This window comes from Anguilla rostrata, chromosome 1, assembly GCF_018555375.3.
Source record: "Anguilla rostrata isolate EN2019 chromosome 1, ASM1855537v3, whole genome shotgun sequence".
Lineage (NCBI taxonomy): Eukaryota > Metazoa > Chordata > Actinopteri > Anguilliformes > Anguillidae > Anguilla > Anguilla rostrata.
This window is the reverse complement of record NC_057933.1, coordinates 12,280,455-12,301,296: the sequence shown is the minus strand read 5'-3', so window position 1 is coordinate 12,301,296 and position 20,842 is coordinate 12,280,455. Positions and strand designations below refer to the sequence as shown.

Genomic DNA, 20,842 nt, shown 5'->3' with positions numbered 1-20,842 from the left:
CCACATAAGAAATAAGACCACGGACTGTCACTGTTTACCGAGTGTTAATATCGTCCAACATGCGTCTCTTTCCTTTTTGGGCCAGTGAATATGTTTTTTTTGTGTCCCCTTGAGATCTTCTGAGGCTTCATATTCTCACCAATGGGTCTTACTTTGATGCTTTTTGTACATAACCTGTCTTTGCCTCCTTTGCAGGATTATTTGTTTGGAGGGTCAGCACAGCGTGAGGCAGGAAGAGGTTTGGAGCTCTGCGTGAAGTACAGTATCAGGCAGGATGCAGACACAGCATGGCTACTGTGCTTTGAGTGTGCCTTTGAATTTGACTTCAGTGAGAAGTGGCAAAAACAACATATTTTCACTGTGAAAGAGGAAGGAGAAGGGACACATTAACACTGTATCCGAACACTTGGGGTTGTGCGCAGAGAAAAGTTGCCATAGAGAAGGCTTTGGAACATGTCCTAAGTGTAACAGGTTACAAGGGTCAGAGGTCAGAATCGAGTCTGTATTTCCTGAAGTTCATTTTTTCTGTTAACAAATGTGCTGCTTAATCAACGAATGTCAAAGAATGGTGTGAACATTTTTTTGTTTGCATGTAAATGAAAGTATTTCACTTGGATACGGGTGTGGGTGTCATATTTCTTCTCTTTGTTTGGACTGTCTTCCTTTTTAGCCCTGGTTAAGGGGAAGCTAAACACGGGCACATGAGCGGTGATGTTATTGATTAAACAGTTACATTGGTGAGAATATTGCTTGCAGATGGCAGGAGGTTCCACTCTTAAGCAAACAAAGTTTCCCCTTGTTCTGGTTTGAAGTTCAGGCGAAAGTGGAAAGAGTCTAGTGCTAGAGCAGAAAAAGTCTGGAAAGCACAGCTGTATCCAAGCAAGACTTTCAGAGAAATGCCAGACATAAGCACAAGATCTAATGTGTAGCAGTTGTGGTGTGTGGGTAAATGGACAGAAAGAGTTGCGTGCATCTCAGGAATATTAATAAAGTCTGTTTCTGAATCATGGTGTTTGGACAGTATAACAAAGGCCACTGGGTCAGAGCATGGAAACCTTTCTCATGCTCATGTCTGTGGGAACGTGCATGAATAGATCTCTAAGGGTGAGAATTAGACTCCACTGAGCTGCTGAGTGTTAGTCTGTTTATGAAAATCGGGAAGATGAAAAGCTCGTTTGTACTTTGCTGACATGACGCGATGGTTCCCTGTATTTAGGTGAGTGACATAGTGACAGTTTAACCTAGGGATGATTTCTGTGTCTTTGTTCTTTGCCTATGCTGTCTGTGCACATATCTGGTGCAGTGGCTAATAGATATTACTAAAGGATCTGAATGTGTTCCATGAGCAGATGTGAGCTTTATGCATAATTGATTAATTTCATTAAAATATGTGTGTTCTTTTTTGGACTGTTTCTCTTATTGTGTGGTAGGACTAATGCTTCAGAGCATTTTGACAGTCTACTGGGTTTAATAATGGTTATAAAAATGCATGTGTTGTTTGAAATCCTTTGCTTTAAATCACACTGTGACTGCTTCATCTCAGCCAGCCATTTGTGTTTGGTTTTCTTGATTATTTGGTTAAGAGAACCAAGGGAAATGCATTTGTATTATGTGTTGGGAAAATGCCAGTTTTTATACAGAGTGGTGATTCTTGTTCTCATCCCACTCCTTCAGTGTAAATGATCAAATTAACAAAGCTCTGTCTTTGGATATAGGCCTCAGAACGTAATAGCTACAAACACAATACAAACATACGGTGTTGGAACTTTGCTGTTGTTTTTTGCCAGGGACCTTCAGTTCTTCCCAATATTTCTCCAAATTGAAGACTAAAAAGCCATCATCACTATATGTCCGTGGTGCGCACCCCCCCCCCCCCCAGCACCCCTCCCTAACTAATTCTCATTTTAACCAAACAACTTATTTTTACTGAAATTTTCCAGTTTGGTGTGATTTCTACCCAATCAGGGTTGGAATCCTCCACTGGCCTCAGACCAGCCCATGGACAGCCCCAGAGTAATGGCTTGGTACTGGCTTGGAACCACAATGCAGTGGTTGCTGCTCTCATAAATTACGGAAGTAGTCGCAGACTTGAGACTTGATTTGCTGTGCTCTGGCCTCGCTTTGGGAATCCCTGCAAGGCTTGTGTTAGCACGCCGTGTTTTCTCTTGTAATAGCATGTCAGAAGATCAAGCCTCTGTTCCATTCAGGGTGAATTCTGCCGGTGCCATGTATCATATAAGGCGTCTGTTGAAATTATTTACGACCAATGGAACCCTTAGGAAATGGCAGACCATGTGAAAGCCTATACATCGCTCGTTCCAGGCCTCAGTATTCATTATGTTTCAGAAAGCGTTTGTCAAGGAAGGCACCATTATGTTTCATTAAATATTCATCAAGCAAGACCTGTTTTACTGCTTGGAAAAGGAGAGCAAGAGAGAGAGGAGCATATGTCCCACTAAGTTAATCTACAGATTTTCTAAATAGGATTACAGGTTTCATAAAATGTAGATAAAATAGCCACCGCCCCTCTAAAGCTAGTTAACGAGGCCCTGTACTGGATTGGCTTTTCCCTTATGTCTGACTATTGACGTACACACTCATTTAAAAGTTCCATTCATATCTCGTAATGGTCTTTATTGTAGCAGAGGGGAAATGTCGAACTGGACCGTGTAGACTTTCAGCACAAATGAGGTTAATAAATACAAGCCACAGGACAGGCAGGATTGCATTGAAAGTCACAGTCTAGTCATGAAGAAGACCTGCTCTGACTTGATGGCCCACAGAAGGTTTAAATGATTAATCTCCCTTTGGCAGTCGTGCAGGTTGTTTGCAGTTTTTTTTTTCATTTTAATTTGTTTTAATTTTCCCATAGCTGCGAATGAAAATTTGAAAGCTAATTACTTTGGTTTTACACAATGACAGACATCTCAGCGCTTTAATTTTAATCAGAAAATGTATGTCTGCAAAAGGTTTATATTACCCTCAATCAGAAAGGATAGCACTTTGTTACCAAATGTTAAGTCGGATCAGCCTGTGGTAACAGTATTGTGTGGAGATAAGTGACAAAAAAAGAGTAAATGTTTTTCCTGAAGTCCCATGAGACAAAACAAGTGCTCTAACAGAAGCAGAAGTACAAAAAACAGACAAACGAGTGAGATGTTGTTATGACAGGAGAGAGTTGTATTCAGCCCACTGGATAAGTAGGCAAAGCCGTGTTAAACCTGGATGTGAAGACCCTCAGTTGTTAGCACCATTTCTGCAGCCAAGTAAATGTAAAAGGTTTGCTCACAGTCACAATGAATGAGATGTCTACCAGCTTTCAAACTTTCTGCCAGTGGTTATCCTCACAGCAGAAGTTGCAGTGATGTAACCCTGTATAAGAACATTAAAAAAACAAAAACAGAATCTGCTTGTGTTTTTCACCTATCGCATGCATTGTGGTTGGGTTTAATCTGGGGCCAACTGATTTACAGTTCATTTCAGAGCACATTTACATACGTGATTCACAATCTAAACCTGCCCTTCTGCAGCAAAGAAAAAAAAACCAACTTTGCCAACAAATAAAACAAAATGGGGACAAGGCAGTGAACGGTGCCAAGATATCAAGGGCTCTGAATGCAGAAGCACTGAAGGCACTTCTCCACTGCAGTTGTTTCTGTGCAAAAGACAGGGCCAATCAATCTCCTAAAGACAAAGGAAGGGACAGAAAATGAATAGAGAATATTGCACTTTGTCTATTGCCAGTCATGCCCTTGAAAAGATCTCTTTTTTCTGGCTTTGTGCTTTGTGCTTGACATTGTGTGATGTTGCAGTTGTGTGTTTTCCTGCCACAAATGCAACATCACACAGCGGGGGCACCACTCTCCTTTTCAGTGTGGAGTGCAATGCCAGTGTTAATTGAGGTGCTAAAATGGATTAGTCTTCCGAGGATGACTACTCTCAGCTATACCTGTAGTGTTCTGAAGGGTGGTGGTGTAGTAGAATGGTTAGAGACCTAGGCTAGGGAACTAGGGTTGTTACACAAAGGTTGTGGGTTCATTTTCTAGCTGAGGCACTGGCACTGTACCCTTGAGGAAGGAATCTAAATTGCTTCAGTAAATAATCTAGCTGATTGTATATGAACATGTAACATGTAGACGTCTGAATAATAGTAAATGCGGTAATATAATGCGGAGTAAAAGAGGTAAATAACTCCATCTTTGTCTAAACAGGTTAAAACATTGTTTGGGCAATATTAGCTGTTGACTTTTGTGGGATTATAACTGCAAATAACATTAAGCTGAGCTACATACATTTTTTATGTTTGCATAATTTACAGTCTTTTTTTGTTTGCATAATTTACAGTCTTCTCATTTTCAGACAGTTCTTTCTTAGTAGTTTCAAAGAAGGCTACATGCCAACCTGAAAATAATTAAAGAAGTTATTTTGCTGACCTTCGAAACTGCAGTGGAATTAAAATACACATTTTCCAGATAGATGTTGTTTTCCGTACAGTAGGCACTTTCCTGATTCCTTGCATCATTCTGCTGGAGGAGAGAAAGATAATAACTTTAGCTGAACTCAGACTTTTGCCTTCAAACTTCAAACTAAAAAAAGAAAGGTAGCATAATTTTAGTATAGCAGCTGCCTCCTGTGTAGGTCTAATAATGGAATCAAGTGGGTCAGGATTATGCCACTTCAACCAGATAATATTAATAACAACACTGCCTCATATCTCCCTCTGCCTCGATAGTTTCTCTGAGTGCTTATACACGCAATTTCATTTGGACATGTCTTAAATTATATTGGGCCAGTCTGGAGTGTACCTTGTGTAAATTCCCTACTAACGTCCTCATAATTATTTTTGTTATTATATAAATAAATAATCTGCAAACGTCTGTTTTAAAATCAATTCTGGGTGCTTACTCCTTTCCAGTTAAAATGTTTGTCACAGATTTACCATAAGGATGCGATCAGTACTCTACTCCGTGGCTGACGTTGTGTTCCTGGCTTAGTCATTCAGGAGAGACACTGTGGTTAATGAGCTGGGCTTGTATTCGGAAGCTCGGAGAATGTAAAGCGTAATGAAACGATGCCAGTGAAGATGGAATGTTCAGCAGGCTGGATTGGGCCTTTGCTGGATCACCGAAGCACACGCGTGTGTATTCCTCCACCCTCTAACACAACGGGACGTACTGTATCGGGGGTGTCGTGTTTAAACATGTTTAAAAAAAGAAAAAAAAAAGAAAAAAGAAATTTGCCGACAGTAGCAGCAAAAAAAACAAAAAACGAGAAAGGTACACTTCCACTTTCGTGTCTCTCAGTTCAGTGAACGCTTGCGACATGCAGCGCCCTTTGACTCACGCTCGGGTTTTTATCGTGTTTGATGGCTGTGTTCCTTGTGGGAAGGACGGTGTCCAAAGACATGAAGGGCGTGCGGGCGGCGGAAGGGCTGTGGCTTTGACTCAGCCGAGTCACGCCGAGAGCCTTCGGTCACTCAAAGCCCTTTTTTGCATTTTGCCCAGTTAAACGGCTCTTAAATAAACACTGAGCGGTCGCCTTCCTGCAGCGCGCCTCCCAGGTCGATAAATCGAGTTGAGGCGATGGCTGCAGTGATTTAGTCTGTAAGGAGAAACCTGTATTTATTTGAGCATAGAAGTGCAACTGAGGCCACCCTTTAATCAACCTATAATACCCTTCCTCCTTTCGTTTTTGGAGTGAAAGTCCGAGTTCGTGATCCTTTCTTCCTGACTCAGCAGTATGTATATGAGCAGTGGTTGCTCGGATGAATTCAAAAAGTGTGTAAGGCCTGAAAAATGTTCCCATTTAAATGTGTAGCTCAAATTTGAGGGCAAAGTGCCTGGTGGCTGGTGGTTAGATTCAATGGAGGACTAGCATACAAAATGTGGCTTTTTTTGCATTGCGGTGTATTTAAAAAAAAAAATTTTTTTACAGCTGTTTGCGGTGGGTATGATTACAGGGACGCAAGCTTTCTGTTTATCTGGGAATGCCAGACACACTTAACATCCCCGGGCTGACGGAGCCCTCTGTCAGCTGAACATATTTACACTGCGGTTACATAAGCAACGCAGCGCCAGCGCTGAGGTCATTCCCCCCCCTCGTGGAAATGTATTCAAATAACTGAACATTGCGGTCATCTAGTGGTTTCATGCAAAACAAGAGAAGTAGCTGGAGATACAAAAGAAGTAGCCGGAGATGGGATGTTCAGAATATCCTCAACCGTATAGATTTAAGAGCCAGAGGTTATGCGGGCCTGTGGTCTATGTAGGAGGTGATAGGGTGTGGTCTGTTTCTCATTTTATCAGATTTGGTTGTCATGGCGAAACGAATGAAACCACAGAGGTGAGGCATGTTCTTGGGAATGGGAAGGGCACGGCCCTTCAGAGTAAATTCAGGTTGCTTGTGAAGGCAGCGGCTCCATATTTGACGCGGTGCATTGGGACACACAGGCCTCTCCCATACTCCCGGTTAGACCATACAGCCATACTGAGAACGGGGCTGTGGGGGAGATGTTCATTGACATTATAATCTTCCCAAGGGCTTAGTAACATAGGGAGCAGGCTCATCAATGCACTGTAGCGTGTCCCAGCTCAGGCCTGTATTGTAAATGTAACGACCAGGATGAATGTGCTTCTTGTGCTTTTTTATGTCCCCCCTGACTGAAAGTGACACACGACCGCTGACACCAATTGAACGTCAGAAAGTGAGGGAGCTGAGCTGAGGTGACTGCAGAAATGAATAAGGAAGCAAAGTCCTCTTCCAATGACGCGATGCTAAATTCTCAGAGCACTGCTTTCAGTATGTCACGCCATATATCGCAGACTTTTTTTTAATAGTGTTCCCGAGAACGTGAAATTTACGAGCCGATGGCACGTTAGAGCTGAGGGCAGAATGTATAAATCCTGTCGCCTCTTGTCAGTGTTGTCTCATAACCTCTTTTGATCCACTGCTGTAAAAGTCACTTTGTCTGAACCGATGCCCTGCACTGCAACGCAGAGGAAAATTAAAAACTCATTTAGTTTTTATTCTCACGTTCCGTCGTCAAGAGCAGAGCTGCCCAACCCTGTTCCTGCTGGGGATCTGTAGGTTTTAATTTCAACCTTAATTTGGCACACCTGATTCTACTAATTAGCAGCTGAATGAGAGCTGTAGCTGTTGGATGAGGTGCGCTTTGTTAGGGTTGGGGTGAAAACCTACAGGACGGTAGATCTCCAGGAACAGGGCTGGGCACTCCTGGTCAAGAGAGATGCTTTGACAGGGGCCTGACAATTACACTGATTATCCCACCATCCTTAATTGAACATTCATATTCTCATTTGTACTTTGTGTCCTATTCTGAAGACCCTATCGGGCTAAATATTAATGCTGCTACTAACAATTTCATATTGCTTAGAAAATTTTATGGCAATGGACAAAAAGAGAATCCTAATTTAATTCCCTGTATCTGCCTTCACACATCTCTTTTTCATCAATTAGGATGTAACCACACTACCATACAAACATAAATCTGCGTATTTATATTTCTATCACTATAGCTGAGGTTAGAGGGTGATGTTAATGACTAGCCTAAAACAATGGGACTCTGTCTGGCAAATTTATACATAAATAAACGTGGCTGCGTCCGTCGCTGAGGGTGCAGAAACTGAGCTTACTCCTAGCTGTCCGGCTTCCTGTAACCGCCCCCTTTTAGATGTAGATAGTTTTACAGGATGTGCTCACTCAATACTCAAATTGTCATTAGCAACCGTGCCAGACGCCCCGTTCTTCCTGCTGGGCTGTACTTTCTCTCCTCTCTGGAGCAGAATGTTCTGTCTCTCGCGATATCGAGCAAACATCACACCTGTCATATTTATCTAAAGGAAAACTAATGATACGGTTGGTATTTATTGCTCATTTTTAAAAAAAAAGAACATTTCATTAGTTTGACCTTGGCAGCATGTAGCTGAGTGTAATGCTTGTTCATGTTTCCCAAAAGTTCAAGTAGTCAATGAAATCAACTATGTCCAAATTTTATGACATGCTTATTTACATGACTTACTTTAAAAGCTAAAAGCTCTCCACTGACAGAGCACTTTATTGTATGATATATTGGAATTTGAATTAAGCAAATCTGATCCATACCTTTGTGATGGTAGTAAATAATTAAGTAGTATAGTATAATAAATACATCATTTGTGCATAGCCTTATTCGCGGTCTTCTACAGTAGAAATATTGAATGTGAATGCATTTAAAAATAATTTTATTTTAAACAAATTCTATTCTTACATAAGAAAGTTCAGAGACCCCTTAACTGGTAAATAGTAGGTTTATTTAATGTAATGATGAGGGATCGGTTTTACTATGAACAAGTTGCAAAACTGCAGACACTTTTTCTGTGAACATTTACGTGAGTTCAGAGGAAGGTAACGCAATGTTTGCTCCTGCCAAACCAAGCAACTGTGACCTTTAAATCGCCTCCAGATTTAGTCAGGTTGGGTTTTCACACAGTTGTCAGACGAGCCAGAGATCGCTTTGATTGCGGTCCAGAGCTTGCAAACCCCGGGGAAGATCCTTGCGCATGCCAGTCACAAATTGCTTTTTGAAGGACTTGCCAGTTCCTTTACTTAAGACAAGTGTCCTAATTGGCTCGCTACTTAATCTGGTTTTAATGCTTAATTTTCTTGATTCGTCACCAGTGACAGAAATTGGTGGGTTTTGCTATTTCAGAGAAGTTGGCTTTTCTCGTTGTACGTGTTGTTTTGGTGGTGTAATACATTGAACGTGCGCACGATGTACGGTTCATCTCTCATGGCTGCTATAAGGTAGGAAAAATAAATATCTGTAGCCTAATAATTTATTACGTCTTGTTTATTTAGATGGATGTAAACCTGAATTCCTTCTTTGTTCAGGGACAAGGTGAAATAGCAGCATTTACCAGAAATAAAATGTGAAGTTAGGCTTCTGCTGTGAAATACTTGAAGCCTAGTTTAATAGTAAAATCGCATATGTGTACTGATTGCATTGTTTTTGATACTGCCATTGCAAGTTATCTTAAAATGTAAATTCAAATGTAATACTACTACCATAAAATATTCATCCATATATAAATGTACAATACAGTGATTTCACTCAAATGTAAGCACTATTTACATGTTAAATACAATATATAAATGAATAATAAGTACTAGTAATATAAGTAAATTATGTATAGGTGTACAGGCATATCTAGTTTGTGAACTGCCAGAATGAATTGTATCAGCTGCTATGTCAGTGCGGTGTTCAGTGAATGTAAATATGAACTTCTTTTGACCTGCTGCATGGTGTGGTCGGTCTAGAACTGAGACTGGGCAACCTGTGTAACAGTAACTCATTGGCGACTGAGACTTGTGATTGAGGTCCATGGATGGCGCAGTCTATGTAGTAGGCACTTTGCAACACCCTGTGATTGATTCCTAATCCGGCTTCATTTGATATGGAGCTGGAGATCACGGCTGGAGCTGGGAATCAGTCTGTGGTTTTCAGTGTGTGGCCACTAGGGCTGCCGTTCCCATCTGAGAGGATTATCCTGGCAGAACTGGCCGTGTCGCACGCAGAAAGGCCCAATGCCACATACGGGCCAGAGGGCGTGTGTCTTTGCCCTGGAGTGGGTTCATTTGCATGCACTGCTGTGGTGTCTTATCTCTAAAGCTGGAGCATGTCCCGCTCTGAATTTTCTACAGCTGCATGACAGTGTTTGTGTGGTACTGCATGAGCAATTATCTTGCATGCATTGGATTGCCCATCGCACAGTGGGTCATATCTGAATCTGCGGGAGCCGCCAGTCTGAGTTTTCAGTGGTCATACGATAGAGACTGTGGCATTTAATCATAAATAAAAATTCAGAAAATTTGCAAATATTATCCCTAAAGACCAATACTATGACGAAATATGGATTCAGGCCCAACACATTGGCACACCATATTCCAAAGTCTTGCTGTGGTTTTTTGAGGTTTTTTCCACAGTAGTCACATGACAGTGACCTCCAATCGGAACAGACCAGCGATAAACTGCAGTTGAAATATGGAGCTCGGGCTGTCCATACTGCTGCTCGATAGCGGTTAACCGCGGCGGTCAGCGAGACCCTAGGCTTCGTTAGGCGGCGAACGCGCGGCGCCAAACGATGAACCCACTCGCGCGGCAAGTGGGTCACCGCCGTGATGCGATGAGAAGAGACGCGGCGAGGCGTTCTCCCCGTGCAGCCCTGCCTCACACCGCCCGCATTATCCACCCCCGTGCAGACACAGACAAAACAAGAGCGCCGCCGAGTTCTGTTAGCCAGAGACCCGAAAATACAGCGCGTCTGTATGTGCCTGTCTGAAATGATACAAAAATGCAATGCTTTTAGCCAAAGGGGTTCTGAGTACCTCATAGTGAACCTGTTTAAGAGAGCACTATGCTTGTTTCTGTGTAGTGAGAGAGATTTCGTGAATTAGTGATAGCGGATTGCTTGGTGGACTTGGGTCTATGTGGCTTACTTGTTAGCTTGTAAGGGCTATGAGTGTGGAACCATGTACCACAAACAACAGCACGGTTGGGTGCTGATAAACAGGACCCTGCGGTCGCCTTTTGTCACTTAAAGTCATGTCAGACTGTGGCTGTCAGTGTGTGGGAGGAGGTGGGGTGGGGGTCCTCTCTTAATCCTCTATGTTCAAAGGAAAAGCACTCAAACAGTTTGCAGCTAATCTTCTGCCTGCTAAGGGTACTGCTTTCCCTTATGCTGCACACCTCCGTTAACCGGGAAAAAAACCCAAAATCTTTACACTTAAAGTTGTGTAGCATAAAAAAATCATACAGAATCTATGGAAGGAATGCAGTAAATGTGTGGTTGAATCTTGACAATAATCGTGTGATTTATCACCATACAGTTTACAAAAATGTTGAATTGGCCTGACCTTTGCGGTATGGAACTGAACGTACTGGCTGTTCATGTCAAACAAATGTTTGCACAAGTGGGCAATTAAGTCGTAACTGCTTCGCAATATAGTACCAATGGAATCTGACGAGTTAAAGGCCAATCTGGATGAGGGAATGTTTGCCTGTCCCCCCAGCATCCACCGCGTCTCCTCAGGAGCGGTGAGCTGGCCGGCGGTCTTAATACTTTTATTTGTGGCTGTGCCGCGAGGACCGCTTCCTAATTGGATTGGGAGCTGGCTGCTGGTCATGTGACCAGATGTACTCTAGTTAGATTAGCGGGTCACAAGAACGCCAAATGCGATTAACTGCGAGCGAGCAGCTTGCTTCAGCCTCCACCAAAATATTCACTACCGTGAAAAGTCAGGGAACTTATGAGTCAGAGGTTAGTGTACTCCTGACACTCTATTATTATCAATCAGTGATAAAGAAATGGCTGTGCCAGTCTATGCTAATTAACATTAATGCAATATGTACTAATACTATTATGTTACTAAATAATAGTGACCCCTGGTGGTAGTAATGGACTTATTTAAATGATCTAATTCATTGAAATGGTGATGAATAAACATGCAATGAGAAAATGTTAGATCTTACACAGCACATCAGACATGTGTGTTTTCTCTTTATCTGAAGAGGGAAAGGGGTCTAAAGGCAAGGCTGTGCTTCGGACCCTTTCCGAAAAGCATTCATCATCGTCATCATCATCATCATTGCACGGTGAGATATAAATCTTGACGTTCCTGCTCTTGAGGCCTGAGGATATCTTCTGTTCCTTGCTCTGGTGTCCGTTCTGCTGATTTCTTGACTGGAGGTAGCAGGTGTTGGGCATGGAGGAACTGCCACTGAAAGAAGGGGGGGAAGGGGGTGTGTAATCTGACCAAGTTCTCCTATGAGGCTTAACCATGAAAGGTGTGTGCAGGACCCACTGGAACACGTTACCTCTCCACACGCGTGTGACTGGCCTGCGGAGGGACCCTCTCTTTACCTCAGTGGAAACCCTCCCACACCCCTCATACCCCTCTTGCCCTCTTTCCCTCTGCTCTGGGGTGCTTTTCACAGGAGTCTCAGCTGGAAAGACATTTCCTATAAGAAGCAGGGTCTCGCTGTTCAGGAGAAGAGACCTGCTTAGAAGCGTGGCCTCTCCCCTTTTGTGCGGTCTGCTTCGCAAACACAGAAACGTCTTTGCTAAGCGTGAACCCTGTTTCGGGTCCGAACCTCGCGTTGAACCCCTTTGCCGGAAAAGCGTGGGTTGAACGAGCATCCTGAAACGGCTGCGCTTGAAGCCGCTAGCCCGCTCGCCGGCGTTCCTCACTTCCTTAGAAAAGCACATTAGGTGTGGGCCCTCGCAGCCCCGCCGCGCGTGTGAAGCCCGTCTGCCCCTCCCGGGGCTCTCGGGCAGCCCTCATTCCTATTCGGCAGGCTTGTCAGATGAAAGGCTCGCACGGAGGAGAGGAGCTGTCTGAGCGGGCCGCTCTCACTCCGAGATAACATGGAGGTCACAGAGAGGTATGCTGGGAATGTGACAACACCTCAGCCAGACAACAGACGGGGGGGACTCAGGGTCTGAAGTGTCACAAAAACGCTCAGCTCCGCTTATGGCTTTAGGAACCGTATTTATACCGTCCACATTTTCTCCTTTGTTAAACTCAGGAAACGGAGCTTGCTCGAAAGTGTAAGTCAGCAGTGTAGCCCGCACAGTGTAGGGCATTAACTCTCTACCTGCTCCCAGAGAGGCGTAGCTTTGAAAGGGAAAATGCCATCAGAAAGGCAGGAGAATGCAGTCATAGTGCAATTAGAGGTGCGAGCTGCAAGCTGTCATTATTGCAGTAATTCCAGGGTTGAGAAATGAAATTTAGGGAGTGTTGATCCAAGTAACAGAGTTAGAACAGAATTTTACCGCTTGGACAGATGTCTTTAATTTAACTCTTCGTGGGAGGCATGCTGGGTAAAGGCGTTGGGTATCACTGGTTAACAGAACGGAGAGCGACTTTCGGATTACTGGACCTTGAATGGCACAAATTGCCGTGGGCGTGTTAAGAGTGGAAATGTTGACTGAAGGACAGGAGTGTAAGCAGCGGAGCACTGTGCGTAAATGTCAGTCTGAGCTGCTGCAGAGATTCGGAGCAGAAATGCTGCCGTGATCCAATGACACCGCGTGATGCTGCCTTCGGGGGCTCAATGGCCAAATGCTGTTGTTGAACAGTGAAAAAAGTTAATATGTGCTTAATGCTGAAATCTGGCTTTGGAACCGTGTTTGCTGTAAGAGCTGTCCTGGTCAGACTGACCTTATTTCATGTGATTTTTTGTTTTTGTTTCCACAGATCCGTCTTCAAATTACATCCGGCAACTGGAAAGCAAGGTCCGGATTTTGGAGGACGATAACAAGCTCCTGACGCAGGTAACAGAACGGACAACACGCACACGATAACTGACAGCAGTGTTTCAGCCGATTGCAATTGCAGACAGTGAAGCACCACCCTGTAGGGGTGCCAGCCACAGGCGGCACTGGCACGATGAGGGTTTGACTCCAGATGGTGGAATATGCCACTACACCACGGAGGAGTGCTTTAGCCACACATATTAACTGACAGTGATGGGGGAGTACTTTAGCCACACATTAACTGACAGTGATGGGGGAGTGCTTTAGCCACACATATTAACTGACAGTGATGGGGGAGTGCTTTAGCCACACATATTAACTGACAGTGATGGGGGAGTGCTTTAGCCACACATATTAACTGACAGTGACACAGGAGTGCTCCTGTTCTCGGAGGTGGAGTAAATGCAGGGTTGGGGAGGCATTGTGGTGACATCACTGCGGACTCTGTGGAGAGTGGTGTATTGGCACCTCGGGCAGCTGGTGGATTGCAGAGACCCCCCTGAACCACTCCCGTGTGGACTTCCACTCCAGAACTTTCTGAGCCCCATTTAGTCCAGGCTTCACAGAGCTGGAGAGAGCTCTGCTGACATTTATATTTTAAAAACGGTCTCATCATAATAGACTTCATGAATGTGTATCACGTTCAATTGCTTTTAATTATGTCTCTGCTAAATTACTGTCTGTGTGTAGGTGGAAATCTGTCTTTCGACTTTTGTACCTAGCCTATATAATTGCAGAAGGGTTATTTAATTCTTTTCTTTGAAGTCTTGGCAAGATTGCCTGCCTGCATTAAAGTTATATAAAGCATGCAGATTATCCAAAACAGCATCTCTTATCAATTTATCCAAAGATAGAAATTCCTCTTGCTGCCACATACCTAGATGCAGATTTAGATGCAGTTTAACTCTTCTTCTGTGTAAGTGTGGTAGCTGATGGCCTGATGGGGTCTGAGGACTTGGATTACTTCAGTCAGTAACTCCCCATGTAATCTCGGCATCTTCATTTGTTAAAAGAGCGTTTACTCATCAGGGAACAGACTTTTTATTTCCAGCTTCATTATTCATCCACAGCTCAGATCGATGTTTAAAATACTGCGGCTCATTTCCAGTGTTGTTGTATGAAACACCAGAGCCTTGTGTGCAGTAATATTTTTTCCATTCAGCATGTAATAACAAAGGGAGCAAGTTATTTTATGTATTTACGTGCGTGCCCTGGTCATACACTCTATGAAGAGGAAGTGGGAAGAAAGCTATGGTTCGGGGCCATGCTGAAAAATCTCACTTTAAGCATCTTTTTTATAGCCTGTGAGCACTGTGTCTGAGTCAGTTACTTTCAAGGCTGTTTGTTTGTTTTTGAAATATATTTTGGGATTTCATGAGTCAGCATTTTTTTTGCGCTGTCCTGAAATGGCACATTCTGTGTGTTTCTAGAACCTTCTTTCTTAGGTCTACAGTAACCCACTGGAATTGTGCCAGTGTGCACCTAAAACTGGAGCCCACCACCTAACATACTTACTGAAATGCACAACCCTGGAGATTTCATGGTCCCACCTGTGGCTGAAGTGTGATTTACAGATGTGGGGTGTGACCCCAGTTAGAATGAAAACCCCCGCCCTGGTCACATGCCCAAACCGGTTGGGAAAACTTGGCACTTAGAGTGTGAAGTGTAACTGTTAGTAACCCATTGTTTCTCCTCTCTTTCCCCTCTCAGCCACGTAGCCGCTATAGTTTACCAAAGATACTGCCAAAGGTAACCCCCCGTGGTGCCATCCTAAAGCATTCTGGGAAAGGGATGTGTTGGTATCTCTTGGGTGCTGGGGCTTTCTTGTCTTTCTTATCTCCTTCTTTCCTTCCTTCCTGGCCTTGCTGCTTTGTTTGTCCTGGGTGAGGAGATTGCACTCTTTCTTCTTGGTTCTCGGCCTGAAGGGTGGCGGTTAGCATGCTATTGTTCTCTAGAACTTTTTCTCCTTTTCTCTCAGCAACCCTTTAAGCTTGCGCTCGAAAGTGTCCGACACGCTTTTGGCGAGCGGCGGGAATGATCCGAGCGGGCTCCGTCATCCGCATGGAGGGAGCTGCTCGCCGATGCTCGTACGGACGATGGGCGAGCTAAATTATTCACTCCTATGGTGGAGGTGGGATCTGCCTTTAATAATGTATGCTGGATAACATGGTGTGTGTACAGGAAACGGCTTCTGTCAATTTTTCATGAGTGTCGTTCTTTTTTGTCTTGGTTTTGTGTTCTCCGTGGAGGAAATGCTTGAAGAAGTAAGTGCTGCCGCTTTTCTTCTGAAAAAGAACACCGGCCATGAAGTGTGTATGTGTGAGAGAAAAATAGAGAGACGGGAGACCTGTACTGCATATTTTAGTAGATTTCTTTGGAAAAGTCATAGTCCACTGAAGGTGGAATGGCACTATGGACACCTGATATTTCCTCTGATATGAAAGCCATGCCCAGCCCACAGTGCAGTGGTTAAATAATAGTGAAATGTCTTCATAACTTTGAGGAGCCATCGCAGTAAAACTTAGGCAGCAGACCGTAGGGCAGTTAGCACTCCACTGCAGCCCAGGCACCCAGCACTGCAGAAGAAAAGAGAGCCTCTTAGCAATGCGCGACACGCGCCTTGCATAAGTGGATACTCCCCCAAATCAGCACACTGGCGGCTCTGCTCTCCTTGACTGGCACAGAGGACGGACTTCAAAAACCTCTCATCCTCGGTGAAAAACTAACCGCTGATTGGCTGCCAGCCTCATGCTTCAAATCTTCCTTTTACTTTTAACCTCCGCAAATCTCAGGCCTGTCACTTGAGCTGCTGCTCACCTGGAGATGAACCCCAGTCACAGATCTCTGGGGGCGGTTCTGTGGTTGCCAGATTGAGGTGTACAAATACACGTCAAAGAGATCGCAGAAAAAGTCTTCATACCAAGCACTGTGTGTGAATGCTTTAGTATTATAATTCCATGATTGTGATGTTATTGTTGTCTGTTTTATATTGAGATTCCTTCACTACAGTACTTCATATCAGATATGAGCGTAACCTTCCACTGCCTGTCCCAGTGCAGCCGGGGGGAGTGGGGGCGGTGGGGGGTGAACAGTGATGAAGAAGTGCAGTCAAAAAGATTCCTTTCTGCTTCAGCTGCCTGTCTGTATCTTTGCATCGCACCGGGAAAAAGAAAAAAAAAACTGTTTTCGACTTTTGAGAACTCCACACGAACGCACGCGCGCACATACACACACACACATGCACAAACACCTACACACACACACCCACACACACACATGCACAAACACATACACACGCACGCACACACACACACACACATATGCACAAACACATACACACGCACGCACACACACATACACACACGCACACACATTCACATGCGCACGCACACACATACATGCATGCACACACACGCGCACACATACACAAAAACACACATACTCACAGTCACAGTAAACACATAAAACAGTCACAAACACTCCCATACAGCACACACACACAAAGCTTGGCTCTCAAAAGAAATGAAACCTAATGTTAATATCTAGCTCAAGAACATCAACAAATCCCCTGTACACATCAGTAGAATCATATCAGTTTTTTGTTGCAGCTGTGGAAGTCAGACACACCTTCCTCAGTAGACTTCTCTTAAAAGGGCGGGAGGCACCCTACTGTTCCTCTCCTGTGTTTTTGGACTGCCTCAGGCAAGTAATGTCTGTTTCAGAGCAACAACATGAGACCCTGAACGCCTGACGGACCGTGGAAAAATCTAATTTAGCCGAATCACTGAGAGACAGGGGTGCAACACAAAGACCCTGAGTGTGGGGGTTTAGGGCACCTTTAATGTGAGGTGCTGGAGACAGTGACAGAAATCATCATTAGCAGGCCATTAATCGGTAAAGTTGCTAATGCGCATTTTGAGACCCACCAGGTCGTTGAGTTTAGTATGGCCCGTTGAAATTGATCGCAGGTGACCTTTCCTCCATCTGGTCATGTTAAATTTTCATTTGGAGAGAAGCTGTCCAATGGCGAATAAAGAAGGCCCGGCTCGCCAGCTAGACATAGCTGAACGATGGCTGAGATCATGCGCGCCATTAGACTGATTCCATAGGTCAGTGCGCGTGTCGGGCTCCTAATTATTTTTATGGCTTTGATTCAGCAGGAGACTCCCCCTCCATCTCTCACTTTTCCCATTTTACTCCTGAAGGTGGGGGGGGGTTAAGGCTTTCCCTTGAAGACGGACCCTGTGAACCCTGAGCTAAGCCAACAATGTGGATTAATGTAGCTCATGAGGTGACAGCGTAAATATGCTATCTGTAGTCTTGAAGGCAGAAATGTTAAAAGTGCACATTAGGGCGCATATGCTAGCAGTCGTCCGTTTGGATGATTTATCAAAATTCATTCTGTGAGTGAAATAAATGGGCTGTGAAGCTGGCTTTGGCTCATGATGAAAAATTGAGTTGGGAGCATCAGGTTCTGTGGCAACTTGGCCACTGCCGCAAATCTGCTCCCTCCCCTGTCACACAGATTAGGAGAAATGGCTGAAGTGTACTCTCTTTACCAAGAGCCGTGGTGTGTGTGTGTGTGTGTGTGTGTGTGTGCATGCGTGTGCGTGTGCTTGTATATGTGTGCGCACACATGCACCAGATTTTGGAATGGTCGAGTGAGAGTCGTAGGTTAGCAACAGCAGACAAAGGAAAGGTGAGGGCATCTCCCCTAAACCTCCTCTAATCTGCTTTATTATGTGACCGTACGTGGGTAAATCCTGCTTCTTACCAGCTAATGGGGAAGTGAAATGCGCTGCCTGTTGGGAAAGGCAGATAACAAGCGAGACTGAGAATGGTTTATCTGGGAAGAGGATTCGTTGCTGGATGTCGAAGTCATGGTAAAATGCGTTTTTCACGAGCGAGACAGAAGACCCGGTTTTGTTTTTTTCCCCTCTCGTTTGTCAGGAGCAGAAAAGGCCTTGAAGTGCTCGTTTTTTATCCATCGATGTACTTGGGCAAACGTGCACATTTTAATTTCGCACCACTTCCAGCACTTACTGACTTGGCTCACGGGACGAGATAATTGCGTGTGACATTTGCGATAGCACAAGGTGGCGCACGGTAGCATTTGGTGGATCAATACGGACCATGCCTTGTAGGGGCATGGCATTTATTAACATCAGCAGATTTGCGCTGTGTGTCTTTCACCAGAATTTGCTCACCCTCAGCGTACCCTGCGCTGGAGCAGTTTCATCAAATTAATAGTTTTCACCACTCGAGCAAAGCCATGCCAGTGTTTGTGTGGCAACAAAGCTTGTGTGATCCAGGGTGTAGCATGAAAATGAGGAAGGGGAGAGGGAGATGTTATGAAATGTCTTGTTTTCCATGTGTGTGAGTTGAATTGAACAGACCAGAGGCTCAGGTGGAGGAGTGTGTTGGCGTACGTGTGTCCGCTCTAGTCCGGGTCAGTGGAGTGTTAGCTGCCATAGCGGGGGGGGGGGGGGGGTGGGGGGGGGGGTATTGAAGCTCTTTCGCCTCCTCTTCAGTAAAGTGGGGCACCTGTGAGCTTCCGCCCCAGGTCCTAGTACCCCCCCCACCCCCCCTCAGAAAAGACATCGGATTCCTACGAGGAGCAGCTGTGGAGGCCTTGTGATGGAGCCTCCTCACCGTGGCCCATGCTCCCCACCCCCCCAGGGGAGCACTTCTCTCCCCGTAAAATGCACCACGTGCAATTTTATGGACTGTTACAGGATGGATGTTGCCTCCTTTGACTCCTCTGGAGTTCCCTTTGGAAAAAACAAGTAGAGAAATTAACTGCCACTTGTGTGATTGGCTAATTGGAGAGGTCGTTTTCAGGGTCAGCGGAAACGCTGAACTCTCATAGGTTTATTGGCTGCCTCGGCGGATCGCCGCAGTCAGAGATTGGCCGACGGGGCCTCAGCCTCTGTGTCTCTGCTGAGGTGATTCTGCTGAGATCTTACCTACTTCTTCAATAAAGTACATTTCAAGGTTGCATTATAGGGAACATTCATCACAAGAAGGGCGATTAACACAGCCTGGCTGACTCTGGGCATTTTCAGAAAATGTTTACCTTTCAATTTCTGCGAGAGTAACTCGTATATGTGCGTACGGGTATTGATTGTTCCACCTCTCCTATCTGTGAATTGTGAAAAAGAAAGTACAGTTGGTGCATTATTGAATTCCGATGTCACCTCTCTCACCTTGGGCGATGCCGTTAGCTAGCGCTGTTAAGGTCTGGTGCAGGACGTTCGATGGCGGGCCTCCTCTGAATTTTCCGCAACCGCCCCCTCCCCCCCTCCCCCGTGTGTCTTTGCCTTCGCAGCAGGGTAACCCTGGCGACCTGAAGACCCTGCGCAAGGGCCTGTCCCTGTACCACTCCGAGTCCCAGCTGTCCTCCCTGCCGCAGTACCCGGACGCCCTGCAGAACGTGCGTACCCCCACCCGCACCACCCAACGATTCGCACCACCCACACCACCCACACGACCTGTACCACCCGCACCACCCACACCACCCACACTGTGGTCTGTTCAGACGTTTAGCTCCAAATTCTAAACACTGAAAGTTCTGTCTCTCTTACCGCTGATGTATCTTATGAATGAATTGATGAAGGGGGTAGGCAAAGCTGGTGCCAGTGGATGTTATTCACTTGGGCACATTTTTTTGTATATAGTTAGAATCTGTTTAAAAAAAGCACTGAAAACTCTTGTTACCAACTGGAAAAGGCTAGCGAAATTTTGAAGATGGAGGGAAAGTAGGAGGTAGCCATCTGGATGCTGTTGAGAATCTGTGCCCTGTTAAACCTCTCTGCCTTTCTGTGCTGGGCTCTTTTCATTAGAATTAAAATCCCCTGGGGGAAAACAAAACACTCAACATACTGCGAGCTCCAAAATGTAATCTTCTGGATAGATCTTAATTTAGCAATTAGCAATTAGCTGTCACAGCAGCAGGCACTTGAGAGGATAAATTGGGAATTGCTTTAAAAAAAATTTTTTTTAAACTTTCAAAGTGGATAGCAGTTCCCATTTCCTCCTACAGCCAATGGGGGAAAAGATGCCTCAAATAGAATCTGCTCATAGCTGACGATGTGCAGTGGCTCTGACTGACAGGCCTCCCAGGGTCTTTCTGCCGTGGCTATCGGAAAGGTCAAACCAGAGATATGGGCTTTGGTCAAACCTTTGTGCTTTCCCATAATGCAGTTTGCCGAGGCAGTGCAGGGTCAAATGGCAGAGAGATGTTAGCTGAGGCCCTTAAATACATGTTAGCTGAACTGAGGCCTTTTAATATATATAAGCACTCCCTGCCACCTTACAAGCTCCAATCTGGCATGGGCCCTCTGGAACACGGCCTGTTTGTCAGGAGTGATTCACCGGTCTCCGGGGCGATCAGGTCCTGGCTGGGGCTGACTCACTCCCTACAGCACACGGAATGCTGGGATTTAGGATACGACGCTAAGGCTGCCGCTTAAAAAGGTTGGGAAAGGATTCATGGGAAGAGCTCTGGAACGAGGAAGAAATATCAGCAC

At 44.9% G+C, this 20,842-nt stretch overlaps 1 protein-coding gene across 15 annotated transcripts in view; it reads left to right on the top strand.

Annotated features, from left to right (window-relative positions):
• LOC135248081 (coiled-coil domain-containing protein 85C-A-like) overlaps positions 1-20,842 on the top strand; it is a 47,309-nt gene that overhangs the window by 17,897 nt on the left and 8,570 nt on the right. For 2 of the 15 annotated variants that reach the window (XM_064322312.1, XM_064322322.1), the window contains exons 2-5: positions 11,567-11,650; positions 13,255-13,331; positions 15,024-15,062; positions 19,645-19,746. In XM_064322312.1, coding sequence (XP_064178382.1) covers positions 11,567-11,650; positions 13,255-13,331; positions 15,024-15,062; positions 19,645-19,746 — 302 coding nt within the window. Of the gene's footprint in view, positions 1-11,566; positions 11,651-13,254; positions 13,332-15,023; positions 15,063-19,641; positions 19,747-20,842 lie in introns of all 15 variants that reach the window. The other 13 variants (XM_064322294.1, XM_064322303.1, XM_064322374.1 and 10 more) reach the window with 7 other exon arrangements.